The 23,959-nt window shown below is 39.0% G+C and overlaps 1 protein-coding gene across 5 annotated transcripts in view; it reads left to right on the forward strand.

Moving 5' to 3' along the window:
• The window catches only part of TTBK2 (tau tubulin kinase 2), a 171,867-nt gene that overhangs the window by 94,793 nt on the left and 53,115 nt on the right, over positions 1 to 23,959 (forward strand). For all 5 annotated transcript variants that reach the window (XM_032297734.1, XM_032297735.1, XM_032297736.1 and 2 more), the window contains 3 exons: positions 13,584 to 13,649; positions 18,418 to 18,510; positions 19,457 to 19,582. In XM_032297734.1, the coding sequence (XP_032153625.1) occupies positions 13,584 to 13,649; positions 18,418 to 18,510; positions 19,457 to 19,582 (285 nt within the window). The remainder of the gene's footprint in view (positions 1 to 13,583; positions 13,650 to 18,417; positions 18,511 to 19,456; positions 19,583 to 23,959) is intronic.

Genomic DNA, 23,959 nt, shown 5'->3' on the forward strand with positions numbered 1-23,959 from the left:
CCCGTCTGGACCTGGGCTTTTTTTGGGTGGTAAGCTGTTAATTGCTGCCTCAGCTTCAGAACTTGTTATGGGTCTGTTCAGAGTTTCAGCTTCTTCCTGGTTTAGGCTTGGGAGGAGGCAAGTGTCCAGGAACTTATCCATTTCTTCCAGGTTTACTAATTTATGTGCATAGAGTTGTTTGTAATAATCTCTGATGATGGTTTGAATTTCGGTGGAATCTGTGGTGATATCCCCATTATTGTTTTTTATTGCATCAATTTGGTTATTCTCTCTTTTCTTTTTTATTAATCTGGCTAGTGGTCTGTCTATTTTGTTGACCTTTTCAAAAAACCAGCTACTGTGTTTATCGATTTTTTGAAGGGTTTTTTGTGTCTCTATCTCCTTCAGTTCTGCTCTGATCTTAGCTATTTCTTGTCTTCTGCTAGGTTTTGAGTTTTTTTTGATCTTGCTCCTCCGGCTCTTTCAGTTTTGACGATAGGGTGTCAATTTTTGATCTGTCCTTGCTTCTCGTGTGAGCACTTATTGCTATATATTTTCCTCTAGAGACTGCTTTAAATGTGTCCCAGAGATTCTGGTATGTTGTGTCTTCATTCTTGTTGGTTTCAAAGAACATCTTTATTTCTGCCTTCATTTCATTGTTTATTCAGTCAACATTCAAGAGTAAGTTGTTCAGCTTCCATGAAGCTGTGCGGTTCTGGGTTAGTTTTTGAATTCTGAGTTCTAACTTGATTGCACTGTGGTCTGAGAGACTGTTTGTTATGATTTCTGTTCTTTTGCATTTGCTGAAGAGTGATTTACTCCCAATTATGTGGTCAATTTTAGAGTAGGTGTGATGTGGTGCTGAGAAGAATGTATATTCTGTGGATTTAGGGTGGAGAGTTCTGTAAATGCCTATTAGGTTTGCTTGGTCCAGGTCTGAGTTCAAGTCCTGGATATCCTTGTTACTTTTCTGTCTGGTTGATCTGTCTAATATTGACAATGGGGTGTTAAAGTCTCCCACTATAATTGTGTGGGAGTCTAAGTCTCTTTGTAAGTCATTAAGAACTTGCCTTATGTATCTGGGTGCTCCTGTATTGGGTGCGTATATATTTAGGATCGTTAGCTCTTCTTGTTGCATTGATCCTTTTACCATTATGTAATGTCCTTCTTTGTCTCTTATGATCTTTGTTGCTTTAAAGTCTAATTTATCAGAGATGAAAATTGCAACTCCTGCTTTTTTTTCTCTCTATTTGCTTGGTAAATCTTCCTCCATCCCTTTATTTTGAGCCTTGTGTATCCTTGCATGTGAGACGGGTTTCCTGAATACAGCACACCAATGGGTTTTGGCTTTTTATCCAATTTGTCAGTGTGCTAGCTGGCTGTTTTGCCCTTAGTTGATGCAGGTTCTTCATTGCGTTGATTCCCTTTACCATTTGGCATGTTTTTGGAGTGGCTGGTACTGGTTGTTCCTTTATCTGTGTAGAGCCTGTTTCAGGAGCTCTTGTAAAGCAGGCCTGGTGGTGACAAAATCTCTGAGTACTTGCATGTTCACAGAGGATTTTATTTTTCCTTCACTTACAAAGCGTAGTTTGGCTGGATAGGAGATTCTGGGTTGAACGTTCTTTTCTTTAAGGATGTTGAATATCGGCCCCCACTCTCTTCTGGCTTATAGGGTTTCTGCTGAGAGGTCTGCTGTGAGTCTGATGGGCTTCCATTTGTGGGTAACCCGACCTTTCTCTCTGGCTGCCCTCAGTATTTTCTCCTTCATTTCAACCCTGGTGAATCTGACGATTATGTGCCTTGGGGTTGCTCTTCTTGACGAATATCTTTCTGGTGTTCTCTGTATTTCCTGAACTTGAATGTTTGCCTGCCTTGCTAGGTTGGGGAAGTTTTCCTGGATAATATCTTGAAGATTATTTTCCAGCTTGGATTCATTCTCTTCGTTGCACTCAGGTACACCTATCAAACGTAGATTAGGTCTTTTCACATAGTCCCACATTTCTTGGAGACTGTGTTCATTCCTTTTTACCCTTTTTTCTCCATTCTTGCCTTCCCATTTTATTTCATTGAGTTGATCTTCGACCTCTGATATCCTTTCTTCTGCTTGGTCCATTCGGCTGTTGATACTTGTGCATGCTTTGCGAAGTTCTTGTGCTGTGTTTTTCAGCTCCATCAATTCACTTATATTGCTTTCTATTTTGTCCATTCTTGTTAGCATTTTGTCAAATCTTTTTTCAAGGTTCTTAGTTTCTTTGCATTGGGTTAGAACATGTTCTTTTAGTACACAGAAGTTTCTTACTACCCACCTTCTGAAGTCTGGTTCTGTCATTTCATCACACTCGTTCTCCATCCAACCTTGTTCCTTTACTGGTGAGGAGTTGTGATCCCTTGTAGGAGGAGAGGTGTTCTGGTTTCGGGTGTTTTCATCCTTTTTGCGCTGGTTTCTTCCCACCTTTATGGATTTATCCACCTGTCATCTTTGTAGTTGCTGGCTTTCAGATTGGGTCTCTGAGTGGACGTTCTATTTGTTGATGATGAGGTTATTTCTGTTTCTTGGTTTTCCTTCTGACAGTCTGGCCCCTCTGCTGTAGGTCTGCTGAGGTTCACTCCAGGTCCTGCTTGCCTGGGGTTCACCTGCAGCAGCTGCTGAACAGTAAGGGTTGTTACCAGTTTTCTTCTTCTGCTATCTTTGTCCCAGAAGGATACCCACCTAGTGTCAATCTGATCTCTCCTTTATGAGGTGGTTCTTTGGATATATAGGGGTCAGGGAGCTGCTTGAGGAGACGGTCTCTTCTTTATAGGAGCTCAAATGCTGAGCTGTGAGCTCTGTTGTTCATTCAGAGCTGCTGGGCAGGTACGTTTAGGTCTGCTGCAGCAGAACTCATAAACTGCTTTTTGTTCCCAGGTGCTCTGTCCCAGGGATTTAGGGCTTTATGAGTTTCCGTTATGCTGCTGTCGCCTTTTTTTTTTTTTTCCTTCAGAGCTGCCCTGCCCAGTAGGGAGGCAGCCTAGTCACTGTCTGCCTGTAGAGGCTTTGCTGAGCTGCTGTGGACTCTGCCCAGCTGCCGAGTGAACTTCCCTGCAGTCCTGTTTATATGGGTATAGTTAGAACTGCCTTGGCAATGGTGGCCCGCCTCTGTTAAGGCAGAGCCTCTCTGCAGTGGCGGGTTGCCTTGGCAATGGCGGGCTGCCTCAGCAATGGTGGGTTGCCTTGGCAATGGTGGGCTGCCTCAGCAGTGGCTGACTACCTCCTTAGTGGTGGGCATCCTGGGTAATGACGGACGCCCCTCCCCCACAGAGCTGGACCGTCCCGGGTTCAGCTGCGCTTGCTGTGAAACTCTCAATCCAGAGAGTTTCTGATTGCTGTTCTTTTGTGTGGGTGGGACCAGCCGAGCCTGATCGCCTGGCTCCCTGCCTCAGAGCCTTTTTTTTTTTTAAGTTGGTGTTCCAGTCACCTGTTGAAGAGGCGCAGCGGTGTGTGTTTTTTCCCGTGTGACAACTCACTGTGCTGGCTTAAACAGCGGCACTGAGATTCAGGGCGCTTTTTTTGCCCTGGAATCTACTGTCATGGCTCCCTGCTCAGTACCCCCCACTTTTTTTTTTTTTTTTGAGACGGAGTTTCGCTCTTGTTACCCAGGCTGGAGTGCAATGGCGCGATCTCGCTCACCGCAACCTCCACCTCCTGGGTTTAGGCAATTCTCCTGCCTCAGCCGCCCGAGTAGCTGGGACTACAGGCACGCACCACCACGCCCAGCTAATTTTTGTATTTTTTTAGTAGAAACGGGGTTTCACCATGTTGACCAGGATGGTCTCGATCTCTTGACCTCGTGATCCACCCTCCTCGGCCTCCCAAAGTGCTGGGATTACAGGCTTGAGCCACCGTGCCCGGCCTCAGTCCCCTTTTTAAACAGACGAATGGGCGACTTCCCGTGGCTCCAATTGTCCGCCAAAAGGGCACCCGGACCGGTGTATTTTGTACGAGAACCCCTGCTCTGGGGCGCCTACAAAGCAGCCACGCAGGGCAAAGTAGCGGCGGCGGCCGGCATAGCCGCGCTGGATGAAACAGCTGCGCTGGCGACCCGTGGAGCTCCTCCGCCTGGAAATTTCCTAGTCTGTGGGCAATAAAAATGCGGCATCCACTCACCCTCTGCACTTTCACTGGGAGCTGCAATCCTGAGCTGTTCCTAAACGGCCATCTTGGATTGATCTCCTAGAGTGGTCTTATAGTAAGAACACATGCTGACCCTTTGAGATTAGGGGTCATTTTTGCAGTAAGCGACCCTTTCTACATAGTGTAATTCTATTTCAGTTATTATACTTTTCAACTCCCAGTTTTCCACTTAGTTCTCTTCATTGATATTCTCTATTTGATGCGACAGTGCCATCACATTTTCTTTTACTTGTTTAATCAAGCTCTCCTTTAGTTCTGAAAACATATCTATAATGGCTACTTTGAAATCTTTTTCTGTTAGATCTAATATCTGGTCACTCTCACAGGCAGTTTCTGTTGCCTGTGTTTTACCCCCTGTGTATGGGACATACATTCCTGTTTTCTTTGCATGCCTCGTGGTTTTTTGTTAGAAACTGGGCATTTTAGGTAATAAATTACAGCAACTCTGGGTATTGGTCTCCCCCTGCGAGTGTTTCTTATTTTTTGGTTAGTGGCTGACAGGATCATTGTAGTGAAATCTATTCCATTCTCCTCCCTCCCTGCCAACCATACACACAGTGTTGAGACTCTGTTGTTGCTCTTCAGGGAGGTGCATCTTTGGGTCTGACCACAATTACACTGTGGTGATAGTGGTACCAGTAAGACTCACTTCTGCCCTTTCCTTGGCCACATCTAGCTGTTGATCTTCACTAATTGCAGGCCAGTTACTTTATTTTTATAACAGTATCTTAGGGGCATAAATATCTGGACTAACAAATTTAATCAAATTGTGGCTTCTAAAATGTAATCATTTCTGAAGTTGGTGATTGATCATTGTTCTGACGTCAGGTCTTTCAGGTAGCTTTTCCCGCTAGTTCTCTCCTGCCCAGCAATTCTCTAGGCTGTATCTTCAGTGAATTTCCTCCCATTTCCCTTTACCATGACCTCTATTTATGATAGGGCTTTTAGGTTTGTTAAAAATAAAACATTAGGCAAACAATTTAACAGAGATGAGTTGAGAAAAGAATGATTCATGAATCATGTGGCACCCAGAATGAGAATATGTCAGAGTGACTCTGGCGCTGCCACATGGTTGGATAACATGTATGAATATAAAAAGTAAAATGAGTACAGAAAATGTAAGTGAAGTACAGAAACAGCTGGATTGGTTACAGCTGGGCATTTGCCTTATTTGAATCTGTTTTGGACAGTTGGTTGCCTGTGGTTGGTTGAGACTTGGCTATTTGTTACAAGAGTAGTTTACAGCCTACGCATCAAGTTAGGTTACCATCATTATGTATGGAGAAACCTCTAGGCCAGTTGTAAAACACGTACAGAGGCAGTTTTAGGCCAAACTTAATTTAACAATAAAATAAGACGTTGATGTCACTCTGTCAGTTTTGTAAATGAACTGATTTGGTCTGGGGTTCAAAAGTCTTATTTAGTCTCAGCTCTTGTCTGTTTTGAGGTCTGTCTGCTTCTTTAAAGTTTGGTTTGATGAAATTAATAATAAATAGAAAATAAAAAATAAATATAAATAAAAAATAAATGTAAAAATAAAAGTATGAAATTAATTTCATACTTTTTTTTAGATTATGATTGAAATAATTTTCTCATATTGTTCTACTAATGTAAAATCGAAAGTTGACTTTGTAGATTTGTTTCATATACACAATTTTTTATTTATTGCCAGGAAACTGGAATTGGTTGTTTGGATTGTCTGGGTATACCATCATGTTATCTGCAGAAATCTGTATTTTGATTTTGTTTATTTTGTCTTGCTATATATATATTCCAGAAGACTATAACAACATACTAAGAAACCAAGGAAGAATAATCAAACATCGCTGGCCTCCATCTAGGTTAAGAAATGGCATATTTCTACCTTAGAAACATGCTGTGCGTCCTTTCCTGATCATAGCCCTTTTTCTTCTTCAAGCAGCACTGACAAATGGAGCTTACTATAATGATAGCAGTGTTTTGTATCCGTACCGTTTTGTATGGTAACCACTAGCTACATGTAGCTGTAGAGCACTTGGATTGTTGCCAGAGCAAATAAGGAACTGAATTTTATTTTATTTTTTTGAGATGGAGTCTCACTCTGTCACCCAAGCTGGAGTGCAGTAGCGCCATCTCGACTCACTGCAACCTTTGCCTCCCAGGTTCTAGCGATTCTCCTGCCTCATCCTCCCAAGTAGCTGGGAATACAGGCACCTGCCACCATACCTGGCTAATTTCTTTTTGTGTTTTTAGTAGAGACGGGGTTTCACCATGTTAGCCAGGCTGGTCTTGAATTCCTGACCTCAAGGGATCCACCCTCTTCAGCCTCCTTAAGTGCTGGGATTATAGGCATGAGCCACCACACCTGGCCCAGGAACTGAATTATAAATTTCATTTAATTTTAAGTGGCTATCATATTAGCCAGTGCAGTCCTTGATATAACCTTCATTCTATATTTTGCATTAACTGGTTTCTTTCTTTTCTTTCTTCTCTTTTCTGCAGATCTTGAGGGTACTTGTGTGGGAGTTAGGGAGCAGATGCAGATAGCTACCATGACAAGCCTTCATGTTTAGTTTATAAATGTAACCCAATCTACTTTTAATTTTTATTGAGTCCCTTTCTCCCTCTATTCCTCTCATATTTCCCTCTGCTTTTTAAATTTATTATGCTTATTATTTAAAGAGACAGGGTCTTGCTCTGTTATACAGGTGGGAGTGCAATGGTGCAATCAAAACTCATTGTATCCTCAAAAACCTAGGCTCAGGTGATCTTCCTGCCTCAGCTTCCCAGAGTTCTGGAATTACAGGTGTGAGCCGCCACACCTGGCCTCCTCTGCTTTTTAAATTATTTTATTTTATTTTTATTTTTTTGAGATGGAGTCTTGCTCTGTCACCCAGGCTGGAGTGCAATGGTGCAACCTCAGTTCACTGTAACCTCTGCCTCCCAGGTTCAAGTGATTCTCCTGCCTCAGCCTCCTGAGTAGCCAGGATTACAGGCATGTGCCACCATGCTGGGCTAATTTTTGTATTGTTAGTAGAGATGGGTTTCACCCATCTTGGCCAGGCTGGTCTTGAACTCCTGACTGCAGGTGATCTGCCCTCCTCAGCCTCCCAAAGTGCTGGGATTACAGGTGTGAGCCACCGTGCCTGGCCTCCCTCTACTTTTTTTTAAAAAGACAATTTTATTTATATGCATTATACTTTTAAAGCTTATCATTTTCCTTAAAATGTTTACAGATAACCAATACTGGTTTTTCTGTTTGCTTGTTTGTTTTCTCCCGATTTGGTGTATATTGTCCTTTTATTATTTTTAGCTTCTGTTTTGGGTTTGGGGGTACATGTGCAAGTTTGTTATATAGATAAACTTGTGCCATGGGGGTTGGTTATATAGATTATTTCGTCACCCAGGTACTAAGCCGAGTACCCAATAGTTATCTTTTCTGCCCGTTTCCTTCCTCCCACCCTCCACCCTCAAGTGGGCCCCAGTGTCTGTTGTTGCCTTTGTGTCTGTGAGTTCTCATCATAACAAATACTGTTTTATTATCACAGTAATTACTCTGTTGGATGATCAGTATGTAATAGTAGTTCTGTTAATTGAAAAGATTCGCTAAGGATGAGGAATCATAACATATTACTTTAAGCATTTTTTATATTTTTCTTTGTTTTGTAGGTCTTTTTGTTTTCAAATAGTTAAGACTCATAAGAAGTTACAAAAATGGTACAGTTACCATGTACCTTCATCCAGCTTCCCCCGGTAATAATACCTTACATAATCATAGTACATTGTCAAAACTGGGAAATTGATGTTAGTATGATATTATTAACTCAAGTACTGAGTTTGATCTTACCAGGTTCAACCTGCATGTTTTGGTGGGGGTGGAGTGGTATATGAAATTTTATCACATGTGTAGATTCATGTGATAAATTCATATAACCAACTTCTGTAGTTTGAATGTTTGTCCTATCCAAATCTCATGTTGAAATTTGATTCCTGGCTGGGTGCGATGGCTTATACCTGTAATGCCAGCACTTTGGGAGGCCAAGGCAGGCAGATCACAAGGTCAGGAGTTCAGGATCAGCCTGACCAACCTGGTGAAACCCCATCTCTACTAAAAATACAAAAATTAGCCAGGCCTGGTAGCACGCACCTGTAATCCCAGCTACTCAGGAGGCAGAGATGGGAGAATTGCTTGATCCTGGGAGGCGGAGGTTGCAGTGAGCTGACATTATGCCACTGCACTCCAGCCTGAGCAGCAGAATTGAGACTTTGTCTCAAAAAAAAAAAAAAAAAAGAAAGAAAAGAAAAGAAAAGCAAAAGAAATTTGATTCTCAGTGCTGGAAGTGAGGCCTAATGGCCAGTGTTTAGGTCATGGTATGGATCACTTGTGAATAAATCACTCCTCTCCCTTGGGAGTTGGAGGGTCATGAGTTGTCACTTTTTTTGTTTTTATGAGGGCTGGTTGTCAAAAAGAGTCTGGCCCCTTCACTCACCTTCTTGCTTCCTTTCTTACCATGGTCCTCTGCACATACCTCCTCTGATTTGCCTTCTACCATGAGTGGAAGCAACCTGAAGCCCTCACCAGAAGCAGATACTGGACCATGTTTCTTGTACAACCTACATGCAGAACTGTGAACCAAATAGACCTCTTTTATAAATTTTCAGCCTCAGATATTCCTTTATAGCAGGGATGTCCAATCTTGTGGCTTCCCTGGGCCACATTGGAAAAAGAAAAATTGTCTTGGGCCACACATAAAATATACTAACAATAGCTGATGAGCCAAAAAAAAAAAAATACAAAAAAGAATGTTTTAGGAAAGTTTATGAAATTGTATTGGGTTGTGTTCAAAGCCATCCCGGGCCACATGTTGGGCAAACTTGTTTTATAGCAGCACAAATGGACTAAGACATCAACAACATAATCTAGATACAAAACTATTCTATGCCCATGAAGGAACTTCCTCAAAACATAAACGTATATTTATTTACCAATCTTATGGTGTAGGACCATCAGTCAGAAGGCATTACAGAGGGAATGATGGAGTGTATCTGTTACTCCACTTTATGAAGCTGGTTTTGAGAGCCTCTATTCTTTATCACCTTTAAGATGTATTAGTTACATTAAGTTGGGTTGTGAGGGACAAAGAAGTCCTAAACTAAATATATTACAATACTTTGATTCATAATTTCAGAGTTGAACTTCTGTTTACCTGATTATTTGAATCTGCCTGTTCATTTTTTGTATGTGTCCTGCTTTTAAGGCATTTCCCAGTTTCAGCCCTTCATCTTGCATCTCACACTGGCTCTTTGTGTTGAAGCTCTTGGAGGACATGTTTTCTCCTGTTGCTTGCTTCCTAACCATTCACCTGAAACTTCTAGTGCCTAGGACTGTAGTAACCTACATAAGAAAAAATTTCAAAGTCTTTTTTTCTCAGTATTTCAGAATCTCAGCTGAATTAAGATATTTTCTTAATTCCATTGGGAGTTCTATTACATAGTTCTCCTTGCATTTTTTTCCCTGATCCTTTCCCTTTTTTAGCGATAGGCCAGGGCTCATTCCTAGAGTCATTCTTCTTTCTTGATTTATTCTCCTAGGAGTTCATCCTGTCTCTAACATACATTCCCTCCCTTACATTCACACTGCTTCTGCCCTTGTACTAGTTTTGTTGTTTCTTGTTTTAATTGTTAAAATAGTTTCCTCACTCATTTGTCTTCTCCTTTTAGCTTGTCTGTTACACTTCCCCCAGAGTCATCATCTATCCAGAGTATTTTCTCAATCATGTTACTTTCCAACCTAAAAATATTTGATGGATTCCAATTATTTACACGTTATAAACCAAATTAAAGAAGACCTTAATTTGACCTTTTTTGTTGTTGTTGTATTTTTTTATTTTTATTTTTAGTAGAGACGGTGTTTCACCATGTTGGCCGGGATGGTCTCGATCTCTTGACCTCGTGATCCACCCATGTTGACCTCCCAAAGTGCTGGGATTACAGGCGTGACATTTAAGTTCTTCTGTAATCTGACTTCAACTTGCTTTTCTGTTATTATCTCTCACAGTCTGCTACAGTATGCCAGTTATTTTTCTCTAACACCAACAATACTTTCCTACCTCTTTGCATTGTTCACCATTTTCTTTTTACCTAAAATGCATCTCATTTTTCCTATTGTAATTCTGTTAGTCCTTCAATTTATTTTTTCTCTTTTGTTTTCATTTGAATATTTAGGTATCAAATTAAAATATGCTCATAGATTGTTAAAATGCTCATAGATTGTTAAACACTCTCACTTTTTAAAATATATATAATTTATTTAATCAGTGTCTCCTATTGGCAGATATTTAGGTTGCACTAATCTTTTGCTGTCACAACACTGATAGTAGTGAATGACTTTGTACATACACTGTTTTTGTACAAATACAAGTATATCTGTGAGATAAATTTCCAGAAGTGAAATTGTGGGACAAAGTGAATATATGCATTTACAATTTTGATAAATATTGCCAAAGTGCCATCAATTGAGGAAGTTTCAAGAGATTATTTGTTTCAAGACCCTGTAAAGTGCTGCCTATTCTTAAGACTTGTCCTTCTTCCCTCCTACTACATGGAACTAATCCTTACCACTCCTGAGTGTTTATATCTCATTGTGCTTCATGAATGGTATTCATCATAATCTGCTTTAAATTGGAATCATTTGCATATGTGGTAGTTTTTCCTCAGTTGGGTTTGAGTTGTCTTTACTACATTTAATAAGGTAATTGAATTTCCTTGATCTGATATTATTCCCTTTTCTATTACTATTAGAATTAGATATGCAAACGTGTTATTTATTTGACTACTTATGTCAAGATTTCTCTAAACAGCTGATTTCTCTTTACCTCTATTTCAGCCTTTCCATGGCAGAAGTAAGGTTAGAGCCAGGCCATGGAAACTCTTAAGTAGAAAGAGTCTCCTGAGCTTGTCTTGGCTAGAATCCATCAGGGAGAAGTCTAGATGCCCAATCAACTGTGGACTAGGCTGCAGAATGTGATAATAAGTCTGGAGATTTTCATTCTGACAGTTACCAGAATGAAAATAATTGGGCAAAATTACATAACACAAAAAAAATTTATGTTAGCTGAAGGCTCTTGTGAGTTAATGAATAAAAGTATAACCTCTGAAATGTCATTTACCAAAAAAAATTTGGAGTAGACTTTCATATATTTTCTTAGACATTTTCTTTTAAAAAAGAACTCTAACCTTAGTTCCGTCAACCAAATTGAGAATATTAGGTATTCCTGTTAATCATGATGTCTTAGGAAAATATTGAGATCCACTGACTGTAATTGTTAATGAAAATAATGGAGAGTTTTTAAAGATTGCAGGAACTTTTGATTACTGAGACTTGCCATTAAATAGAGAATATTTTAAAATAGTTGTCTTAAAAATAAAACAAAAGTAAAGGGAAAAAGTATTTAGTAAAGGAAGAAGTGAAATGGCTAACTTGATTAAACACAGATTACCAAAATGAGCCAATGGAGGAAGAACACATAGATTGTTTATGTTATGCAATAACATATGACCAAATGATTCTGGTAAGGATTTTTAAAATAACATTTACTGTCATCTTTTCTGACTACAAAAGCAATACATATTAATTGACGAAAGTTTGAAATTACTTAAGGAAAAAAACCCAAAAATTATACTAATGGAAAATTTGGCTATGATCATTTTCAAGTTTGTCAGTTTTCATATTGAGCTACAGTGCCACCCACGAAGCATCAGGATACAGACTGGATTCTTGTGGAGCAGTAGAACGGAGACAATGTCAACAGACCTTAGTTGATGTCTGGTTTTATTATTTACTGATTTGTGTATCTTTAGACAAGTTACATACCTCTCAGAGCCTGTATCTATGTTTGTAAAATGAGCAAGACAAAGACCTTGCGCACACAGAGTTTAAATTCCATGGACTAAAAGAAGACAGGCAATAAACAAATTAAAATAGATTAACCCTATGTGGTGGCATACTCCAGTAGTACTACCTACTTGGGAGGCTGAGGCAGGAGGATCACTTGAGCCCAGGAACTTGAGGCTGCTGTGAACTATGATTACACCACTGCATTCCAGCCTGGGCCACAGAGCGACCTCATCTCCCAAAAAAAAATTAAAGTCTAAACAAATGAGCAATAAACAGAATAAGAATATAAATAAAATTGGCTGGGCACAGTGGCTTACACCTGTAATCCCAACACTTTGGGAGGCCGAGGTGGGCGGATCACGAGGCCAGAAGTTCAAGACCAGCCTGGCCAGTATGGTCCTGTCTCTACTAATAATACAAAAATTAGCTGGGCGTGTAGTGGTGCACGCTTGTAATCCCAGCTACTCAGGAGGCTGAGGCAGAAGAATAGCTTGAACCCGGGAGGCAGAGTTGCAGTGAGCTGAGATTGCATGACTGCACTCCAGCCTGGGCAACAAGCAAGACTCCATCTCAAAAAAAAAAAAAAAAAAAAAAAAGAATATAAATAAAATTGATTTGGATGTAGTAAAGGTGTTATAAGAAAGAAATAAAGCAGAGTAAAGGGATAGAGTGGAACTACAGATGGGGGGAGTAGTATTTTAGATTACAGTGATTAAGGAAAGCTTTTTTGAGGAAATGACATTTGAGCAGAAGCCTTAAAATGGAGTAGAAGAGCCAGCCACTGGAGGGATTCAAGGAGCTGGCATTCCAACTAGAGAAAATAGTGTTCACTGTGTTGAGCTAAACCAAAATTAGTCATAAAAGAAACTATGGTAAATCCATTGTGGAAGAAGACAAATGCCAGATTATGAAAAGTCTCATAGGCTAAGTAAAAAGCTTGGATTTTATTCTAAGTTGAATTCTTGGAGGACTCGTATTGGACAAGGATCATATATTTTTCATGTTGGTGTTATTTCTAGTATGTGGCACGTACTAATTTCCCAATAACTTAAATTTTTAATACATGAATTATATATGAAGGTAGGGTACAAGTGGCCACCACCTTTGAATTGAATTTGAATGAAATAGCCAAGATATGAAGAGCTTGGTATCTTAGTTTGCTTAGTGATTCCTCACCATCTAAATGTTTTATTTGTATCCAGAACCTGAATATTAATGTATATACTAAGATGCTTTTCATGATTATGGGTATATGAAAGCTTTTAATGTTTTCTAATATACAGAGTTGTATAGATGTCATAAATGCCTCTGTATTTTAAAATATAGGTAGGAAAAAACTAGGCTGAAAATTAAAATTTATCAGTGTTTTTTTTAAGGTGTGATTTAGAGATATTCTCTCTAGTTTCCTGTAATTTCATAGTTAAAAGTTAGAAATTATATAGTGTTTTATTGTGACAATAAAGGACATGTTTCTTCCATTTACTTCATGGGTTCAAGTGTGCTGAATTGATTGCTATTTGAAGCTCATTTATTATTCTTTGCATGGCTTTGTCGTAGCCTCGAGCTGTGGCAGGGTTTCGAGGGACAGTTCGTTATGCATCAATCAACGCTCATCGGAACAGGGTAGGTATCTGAACTAGAGTCATATATGTATAAGTATGCCAGTATCTTAAATCAGATTGACTTCTTTATAAAGTAAAAAGATGTGGAAAGTGCTTGAGAGTTGAGGATCCCTTTAATAGCTACAAAGTTACTTGGAATCTTTGTTCTGATTCATTCTTGTGTGGCATCGATGGTAAAGGAGTGGGTAATATGAATGTACAGTAAAGTATATAGTGGATAACAGATATGTGCAGCTGCTTGGAAAATAAAATTGGATTTGCCAGAAAAGACAGTAGCTGAGTGTATTTCTGTCTGTGGGAAATCTGTGTCCTTAATTAGATACAAGTATTAACAAATTTAATAAAGAACTTTGGGAGGCTGAGGTGGGCAGATCATGAGGTCAGGAGTTCCAGATCAGCCTGACCAACATGGTGAAACCCTGTCACTACTAAAAATACAAAAATTAGCTGGGCATGGTGGCGCGTGCCTATAGTCCCAGCTGCTTGGGAGGCTGGGGCAGGAAAATCGCTTGAACCCAGGAAGTGGAGATTGTGGTGAGCTGAGATTACGCCACTGCACTCCAGCCTGGGTAACAGAACGAGACTCCCTCTTTAAAAAAAAAATTATATATATATATAAATAAAAAAATATGTATGTATCTATATAATTTGGAAGACATTGAACATCTGTGTACTATTTCCAGAAATTATTTGGGAATATAATACTATCAATACCTAATGAAATGTGGGACTCAACATTTTATCTGTAATATGTATCTAATCTTTGATATCCCTCTTTCCACCAAATCTTTTGCTTTCATGAGTACAATTTTACAGTTTTCATTTTAATAAATTATCCCTTTCCTCTTGAGTTAAATTTTAAAAATCTCTCCCTTCACCCCTTACTTTGGTCCTTTTGTTCTTTGCCAACCTCCCCCCCTCATCCTGAACTTTAATTATGAGCAGGAAAAGTGGGCATTTTTATGGATAATCAGTCCTTTAACTTGTTTGCATGGAGTTGAGACATTTAACAAGTGATTCCTTGATAGAATAGGGTAAAAGTATTTTTTCTTGATACTTTTCTTTCCTTGTTCCTGTTCTGATAAGCCAAAATTGCTTTAATGAGAACTTGAACAATATCTAATAGGAAGAGTATACTGTGGTCTTACATAGTATGCTCCAATTAATTTGGTTTCTTATGGCATGATTATAAATTGAAAATAGTAAAGTTGTTTTTCTCAGTGTGTAGCACCCTGGCAAGCATTTAAACCCATATGGTTTGATTCAGTGTTGCTTTCCTTTATGATACCTAGTTATTTTCTTTGCCTTGGAAAGAAGTTCTCTTCTTTTCCTGATAGATTCTGATAAAAGTTTAGAAATACTAGGTTTTCCAAATAATTTTATTAAAGAATTATGTCAAATTGGAATCTGTGAAAACATTATTAAGATAGGCATAAGTATTTTCTTTTCTTTTCTTTTTTTTTTTTTTTTTTTGAGACGGAGTTTCGCTCTTGTTACCCAGGCTGGAGTGCAATGGTGCGATCTCGGCTCACCGCAACCTCCGTCTCCTGGGTTCAGGCAATTCTCCTGCCTCAGCCTCCTGAGTAGCTGGGATTACAGGCACGCGCCACCATGCCCAGCTAATTTTTTGTATATTTAGTAGAGACGGGGTTTCACCATGTTGACCAGGATGGTCTCGATCTCTTGACCTCGTGATCCACCCGCCTCGGCCTCCCAAAGTGCTGGGATTACAGGCTTGAGCCACCGTGCCTGGCCTAGCATAAGTATTTTCAGAGATTGTAATAGCTATATAAGCATTTTCAAAATAGCTAATAGAAAGAGAGTATATACTTTTATTGTTTTAATTTACAAAGTGGAGATTTCTTCTAAAAGCCTTTCCAGTGTAGAGTGCTCTAACAGTTACTTTGATAACTTGCTTATTTGTTACTCATCTAACCTTTTGGAGGAATTTGATAGTATATAGAAGTGGTTCTTAACCCTCTTTTCTGCTCCCAGCACATCTGATGGGTAGAATGCTTTTACACAGCAACATAGTTCAGAGTGATTGTTACTTTATGAGGTGATGCAGGAGTGTAACTCTTGGAACCTCATTGCTTGTCTTAATCTTAAAAGGATTCCCAGATAATTCTAACATGCTTCTTTTTTTCCATATTCTGCAACCCTGATTTAATAATATCTAAAAATAATACACCCCATTTCTCTTTTTCTGGCTTCTTAAACTTTATTTTTTAGAGAGCAGGTCCTTGTTCTGTTGCCCAGGCTGGAGTATAGAGGCAGGATCTTAGCTTAATATAATCTCGAACTCCTGGGCTTAAGTGATCTTCCTGCTTCAGCCTTCTGAGTAGCTAGGACCACAGGTGCGCACCACCATACCTGGCTATTTTTTTATTTTTTTGTATTGACAGTCTTGCTACATTGCCTAGACTGGTCTTGAACTCCTGGCCTCAAGCAGTCTTCTAACCTCGGTCCCCCAAAGTGCAAGGATTACAGGTTTGAGCCACCATGCCTTGCTAAATCTTAAACTTTTTACATAAATAATTCTTAATACAAGGAATTTTAAAAACACTTGAACTCTGTCGTGCTGTGTTATTGCTGTTTTACATTTTAATCTTATTAATATTTATCTCAATACTTGAAAAAATTACTTTCTTCTGCTTCTTGAGTCACTGTTGAGAAAATCTTTGTTCCTTTATTGTTACTTTGTATTTAATTTGTCTTTTTAAAAATTTTATTTTATTATTTTATTTTTTGAGAGAGTCTTGCTCTGTTGCCCAGGCTGGAGTATACTGGCATGATCTCAGCTCACTGCAGCCTCAATCTCCTGGCTCAAGCAGTCCTCCCACCTCAGCCTCCTGAGTAGCTGGGACCGCAGTCATGCGCCACCACACCTCGATAATTTTTGTATTTTTTGTAGAGACAGGGCTTTACAATGTTGCCCAGGCTAGTCTTGAACTCCTGAGCTAAAGCAATTCACCTATCTCAGCCTCCCAAAATGCTGGGATTATAGGCATGAGCCACCGTGCCTAGCCAATTTGTCCTTTTTATTTTAATACTTTTGGTATCTTCTCTGTCTTTGGAGTCCTACGTTCAAATGTGCCTAAGTGTGGATTTTTAAATATTTATCTGATTGGGATTTGATGTATTTCCTGACTGAAATGTTCATGTCTTTCCTTGATTCTGGAAGATTTTCATATTCCCTTTTTCCCTTTCTCTTTATATCCTTTTTCCCAGATGGCTAAATTGATGTATTAGACTTTCTTAGATTTTCTTATTTCTCATTTTCTTATTTACCAGATTTTCTAATTATTTGTGTCTCTTTGCTGCCTTCTAGATAATTTCTTCAGATCTGTTTTCCAAATTGATTTTTTTCTGCAGTGTTTCATGAGCTTTTAATTTTTATGATTGTGCTTTTTATTTCTAGATGTGCTTTTTAGTCATTTTTCAAATCTGATTGGGTTTTGGTTCATTTTTATTGAATATAGTTATTTTTCACTGACTTTGACTCCATTTTTTAAACATTTTAAATATTCTTCATATCCTATAATTCTATTTCTGAAATCCTTGGATACTTTTTTCTGCTCTTTGTAGCTTCTTTTGACATTAATTTATTAACATATTTTATAAATTTGAATAACGAACATATGTTTGGTGAGGATTTTTCTATAGTACTTCTATCAGATCTGAATTTAGGGATGTATTTATCCTGAGAGGATAAATTTACTTCTGTTATTCCTGCAGGGCATGATTACTCAGAAGTCAATTTCAAGTTAATTTCTGGGCTTGGTTTTTCAGACCACACAAGTACATATTTAACCCCCAACTCTAAATGAGGGGCAGGACTATGGTAACAGACTCTCAGGGCAATTTTTTTAAAACCCGTTTTTTTTTTTTCTTTAATAGCAGCTAACTTTTACAGAACAATTATTACAGTATAATGTATATACCAAATACTACACCAAGGATGTAACCCTTTTAGGGTCCTAGCTATATGATTGAGGTGGGGTATATCTCAGTTACAACTCCTGTCCTATATAGGTGCAATGCCTTTACTCCTGTCCCCTTCCTGGTTGATAAACTCATGACAGATGCCTCCAGAGCAGCCAAAACTTCAGCATCATCTTGCTTCCCTTATTTCCACCTTTAAAAAAAATAGCTTTTAGGCCGGGCGCGGTGGCTCAAGCCTGTAATCCCAGCACTTTGGGAGGCCGAGGCGGGTGGATCACGAGGTCAAGAGATCGAGACCATCTTGGTCAACATGGTGAAACCCCGTCTCTACTAAAACTACAAAAAATTAGCTGGGCATGGTGGCGCGTGCCTGTAATCCCAGCTACTCAGGAGGCTGAGGCAGGAGAATTGCCTGAACCCAGGAGGCGGAGGTTGCGGTGAGCCGAGATCGCGCCATTGCACTCCAGCCTGGGTAACAAGAGTGAAACTCCGTCTCAGAAAAAAAAAAAAAAAAAAATAGCTTTTAAGAGTTCTCTTTCTTCTAAATGAACACATTAACTAATGGACTGTTTATGTTATTGCTAGCATTTCTATGTTTTGAGGTGTTCTTTATTTCAAAAGCTTTTTCAGTTCATATATTCTGTCAAATAGATTGCTATGTAGCTATGTAAATTTATAGATATATTTACCATATAATTTTTTGGAGAAATAAGTTTCCATTTTTCACCTAATAAGGTAAAACAAAATGGTTAGGGCTTGACCAATGTAGTGTACTCAGAAGTAATAGTAATGTAATGTGACTGACTTCTGTTTTGTTTATGAAGGAAATGGGAAGACATGATGACCTTTGGTCCTTATTCTACATGTTGGTGGAATTTGTGGTTGGTCAGCTGCCTTGGAGAAAAATAAAGGATAAGGTAATATTGGGAATGGAGATGTCAATTTTGTTGGAAGAAATAAAAATTTCTCCTGAATAAACATTTTTGTTGAAAATATACTCATGTATAAGACTTAAAATCTACGAGGACTTTTACTGTATCCCAATATGTATATTTGTCTCTCCGAGCTGACATTAGAGATCTAATTAATGTTATGACATTTTCTGTGTACATATAGAATGCATACTAATTGCTTCTGACTAATTTAAAGCCCTCCATCTTAACTTTTAATTTCATTAGTTCTCTCCTTTGTTTTTATAAGTCAAGTAAGCTTTTAGTTTTTGGTTGTCACATTATATTGTTTGATGTAGAAAACGGTAAAGACATGTGTTGATAAAGAAAAATATATCAGATTTAAGATAAATTATTTTGAGATGGGTGCAATGGCTCACATCTATAATCCCAGCACCTTGGGAAGCTGAGGCAAGAGGATCAATTGAGCCCAAAAATTTGAGCCCAGGCTGGATAACATAGCAAGACCCCCATCTTTACAAAAGATTTTTTAAAATTACCTGGATATGGTGGCATGTGCCTCTAGTCCCAGCTACTTGGGAAGCTGAGGCAGGTGGATCACTTGAGTCTCAAAGATTGAGGCTGCAGTGAGTTGTGAACGTGCCACTGCACTTCAGCCTGGGTGACAGAATGAGACCCTGTCTGAAAAACTAAATAAATAAATTATTTCTTTTGGGGACTATGAATACACTGATGCAGAACTCTGTGCTACTTGTTTTATTCTGCATTATAGTTTTCTTCTCCTTTAAAACACTGTACATTAAGCCGTCAGTAAGAGCTCAGCTCTTGCTTTATGCTTAATTACCCACTATGTCATTTCCTAGTACATACCCTTGAGACTGTTACTGGGGAGCTCTTAATGCCTAACTGCCAGGAGAAATTGACTGGAGCTCTTTTTCTCTTTACTTCTCAGGAGCAAGTAGGCTCTATTAAGGAGAGATATGACCACAGGCTCATGTTGAAACATCTCCCTCCAGAATTCAGCATCTTTCTAGACCATATCTCTTCTTTGGATTATTTTACAAAACCAGACTACCAGGTAACCACCTTTGTGAGTTTTGTGGGTTAGTTATTTTCTCTCTTAGTCTCTGCTTTTACTCATTGTAGCTTTGAAGATGTTGTAAGTGAGTGGAGGAGGTCCTTAGAATAAGACTGTTTTAATACATTCTGAGTAACATGGTGAAATTGACTTATAATAAGAGTATCAGTATGTGCATTATGTGTTTCATCCCTCTGGATGGACTTAGCTATATTAGAGTTTTAGGTTTGTTCATCTTGTAACAGATGTTCATCTTGTAACTGTTCCTGTGTGATTCATTTGCTGTATAGAACTGCTGATAGTTGAAATTATATAAATTCTATAGCTAATTTGTTGACCAGAAGGAAATGTCCAACTAGGCAATATATCTGTCAAGGGCTTTAGGGCAGCATATCGTATGTTAATGTGCTATGAGACAGCAGTCAGTGAAAACTGGCTCCGTTTTGTCTGTGGTCAGTGAATCATTTCCTTAGAGCATCAGTTAATGACGCCTTAGTAGGGTCTACTAGGTTTACTACAAATTGCATCGCTAACCCCAGCCGGCAGTATTTCAGAAGATTCTGTTGCTCTCAGGGAGAACTTGGTCAGGACTTAATGCAAAATAACTGTTATCACTGAAAACTTAAAGCAGCCACACATAGACTGATAATAATATGTATTAGTATATCATTCTTATTTACAAAAGACAACAGATAGACTTCACTGCGTGTTAATGGAAGTTAAATTTGAAAGTGTTGTCAGTGTTGTCCAATCAAAAGACTTAAGAAGTATCTATAGCACGGTGAATGTATTTGCATATGGTAATTATTTCTCTGTGAAACTGCTGCTTTTGTATAAGATATAAGCAGGATATAAAGCAAACAGGTAACATACAACCTTAGAGTCCTTAGAGACCTGAAATGGGTGAGCTCGTCTTCTCCATGCATATGCCAATTTGTATTGTAAACAATAGGGACTGTCTAACAAATTGAGAAAATACACTGTGTGTGAGTTGTTTTGGAATGTGTTTACATTTACCTTTTGTATGTCTGAAATGTATAGAGTTTACATTACTTGAAACAATGAAATCACACCTGTAAGACTAGATTCAAGAGGAGGTGAAAAATGTTCCAACTTTCCCATCTTGAGTACTAATTTTTTATTGACAAAATTTGCTTAGGGGAATTTAGGACAGTAAAAAACTTGGATCACATTCTCTTCTTAGTTAAACCTATATCTAAAGAAGACTATCATATTTACCAGCTAAAGTTTGAAACTTAGATCTATTAATTATTTTTTTCCCATTTATGTATTTTATTGCATTTTAGGTTTTGGGGTACATGTGAAGAACATGCAAGATTGTTGCATAGGTACACACGTGGCAGTGTGATTTGCTGCCCTCCTCCCCATCACCTACATCTGGCATCTCTCCCCTTGCTATCTCTCCCTAGCTCCCTACCCCCCACAATCCCTCCCCTATTTCCCCCCAACTGACCCCAGTGTGTAGTGCTCCCCTCCCTGTGTCCATGTGTTCTCATTGTTCAACACCCGCCTGTGAGTGAGAACATGTGGTGTTTGATCTTCTGCTCTTCTGTCAGCTTGCTGAGAATGATGGTTTCCAGGTTCATCCATGTCCCTACAAAGGACACAAACTCATCGTTTTTGATGGCTGCATAATATTCCATGGCGTATATGTGCCACATTTTCCCTGTCCAGTCTATCATCGATGGGCATTTGGGTTGGTTCCAGGTCTTTACTATTGTAAACAGTGCTGCGATGAACATTTGTGTGCATGTGTCCTTATAGTAGAACGATTTATAATCCTTTGGATAAATACCCAGTAATGGGATTGCTGGGTCAAATGGAATTTCTGTTTCTAGGTCCTTGAGGAATCGCCACACTGTCTTCCACAATGGTTGAACTAATTTACACTCCCACCAACAGTGTAAAAGTGTTCCTATTTCTCCACATCCTCTCCAGCATCTGTTGTCTCTAGATTTTTTAAATGATCGCCATTCTAACTGGCGAGAGATGGTATCTCAATGTAGTTTTGATTTGCATTTCTCTGATGACCAGTGATGATGAGCATTTTTTCATATGTTTGTTGGCCTCACGTATGTCTTCTTTTGTAAAGTGTCTGTTCATATCCTTTGCCCACTTTTGAATGGGCCTGTTAGTTTTTTTCTTGTAAATCTGTTTTAGTTCTTTGTAAATTATGTTGAACCAGCCTCGCATCCCCGGGATCAAGCCTACTTGATCATGGTGGATAAGCTTTTTGATGTGCTGTTGCAATCGGCTTACCAGAATTTTATTGAATATTTTTGCGTCTTTGTTCATCATGGATATTGGCCTGAAGTTTTCTTTTTTTGTTGAGTCTCTGCCAGGTTTTGGTATCAGGATAATGTTGGTCTCATAAAATGATTTGGGAAGAATTCCCTCTTTTTGTATTGTTTGGAATAGTTTCAGAAGGAATGGTACCAGCTCCTCTTTGTATGTCTGGTAGAATTCGGCTGTGAACCCGTCTGGACCAGGGCTTTTTTTGGGTGGTAAGCTAGTAATTGCTGCCTCAACTTCACACCTCGTTATGGGTCTGTTCAGGGTTTCAGCTTCTTCCTGGTTTAGGCTTGGGAGGAGGCAAGTGTCCAGGAACTTATCCATTTCTTCCAGGTTTACTAATTTATGTGCATAGAGTTGTTTGTAATAATCTCTGATGATGGTTTGAATTTCTGTGGAATCTGTGGTGATATCCCCATTATTGTTTTTTATTGCATCAATTTGGTTATTCTCTCTTTTCTTTTTTATTAATCTGGCTAGTGGTCTGTCTATTGTGTTGATCTTTTCAAAAAACCAGCTACTGTATTTATTGATTTTTTGAAGGGTTTTTTGTTTCTCTATCTCCTTCAGTTCTGCTCTGATCTTAGCTATTTCTTGTCTTCTGCTAGACTTTGAGTTTTTTTGATCTTGCTCCTCTAGCTCTTTCAGTTTTGACAATAGGGTGTCAATTTTCGATCTGTCCTTACTTCTCGTGTGGACACTTATTGCTATATATTTTCCTCTAGAGACTGCTTTAAATGTGTCCCAGAGATTCTGGTATGTTGTGTCTTCATTCTCGTTGGTTTCGAAGAACATCTTTATTTCTGCCTTCATTTCATTGTTTATCCAGTCAACATTCAAGAGCCAGTGGTTCAGCTTCCATGAAGCTGTGCGGTTCTGGGTTAGTTTTTGAATTCTGAGTTCTAACTTGATTGCACTGTGGTCTGAGAGACTGTTTGATATGATTTCCGTTCTTTTGCATTTGCCGAAGAGTGATTTACTCCCAATTATGTAGTCAGTTTTAGAGTAGGTGTCATGTGGTGCTGAGAAGAATGTATACTCTGTGGATTTGGGGTGGAGAGTTCTGTAAATGTCTATTAGGTTTGCTTGGTCCAGGTCTGAGTTCAAGTCCTGGATATCCTTGCTAATTTTCTGTCTGGTTGATCTGTCTAATGTTGACAATGGGGTGTTAAAGTCTCCCCCTATAATTGTGTGGGAGTCTAAGTCTCTTTGTAAGTCATTAAGAACTTGCCTTATATATCTGGGTGCTCCTGTATTGGGTGCGTATATATTTAGGATCGTTAGCTCTTCTTGTTGCATTGATCCTTTTACCATTATGTAATGTCCTTCTTTGTCTCTTATGATCTTTGTTGCTTTAAAGTCTAATTTATCAGAGATGAGAATTGCAACTCCTGCTTTTTTTACCCTCCATTTGCTTGGTAAATCTTCCTCTATCCCTGTATTTTGAGCCTTTGTGTATCCTTGCATGTGAGATGGGTTTCCTGGTTACAGCACACCGATGGGTTTTGGCATTTTATCCAATTTGTCAGTCTGTGTCTTTTGATTGGGGCATTTAGTCCATTTACATATAGGGTTAACAGTCTTATGTGTGAATTTGATACTGCCGTTCTGGTGCTAGCTGGCTGTTTTGCCCATTAGTTGATGCAGGTTCTTCATTGCGTTGATTCCCTTTACCATTTGGCATGTTTTTGGAGTGGCTGGTACTGGTTGTTCCTTTATCTGTGTAGAGCCTGTTTCAGGAGCTCTTGTAAAGCAGGCCTGGTGGTGACAAAATCTCTGAGTACTTGCATGTTCACAAAGGATTTTATTTTCCTTCACTTACGAAGCTTAGTTTGGCTGGATAGGAGATTCTGGGTTGAACGTTCTTTTCTTTAAGGATGTTGAATATCGGCCCCCACTCTCTTCTGGCTTATAGGGTTTCTGCTGAGAGGTCTGCTGTGAGTCTGATGGGCTTCCCTTTGTGGGTAACCCGACCTTTCTCTCTGGCTGCCCTTAGTATTTTCTCCTTCATTTCAACCCTGGTGAATCTGACGATTATGCGCCTTGGGGTTGCTCTTCTTGACG

This window comes from Sapajus apella, unplaced genomic scaffold (assembly GCF_009761245.1).
Source record: "Sapajus apella isolate SASKATOON/1434 unplaced genomic scaffold, GSC_monkey_1.0 scaffold37, whole genome shotgun sequence".
In the NCBI taxonomy this organism is placed as follows: domain Eukaryota; kingdom Metazoa; phylum Chordata; class Mammalia; order Primates; family Cebidae; genus Sapajus; species Sapajus apella.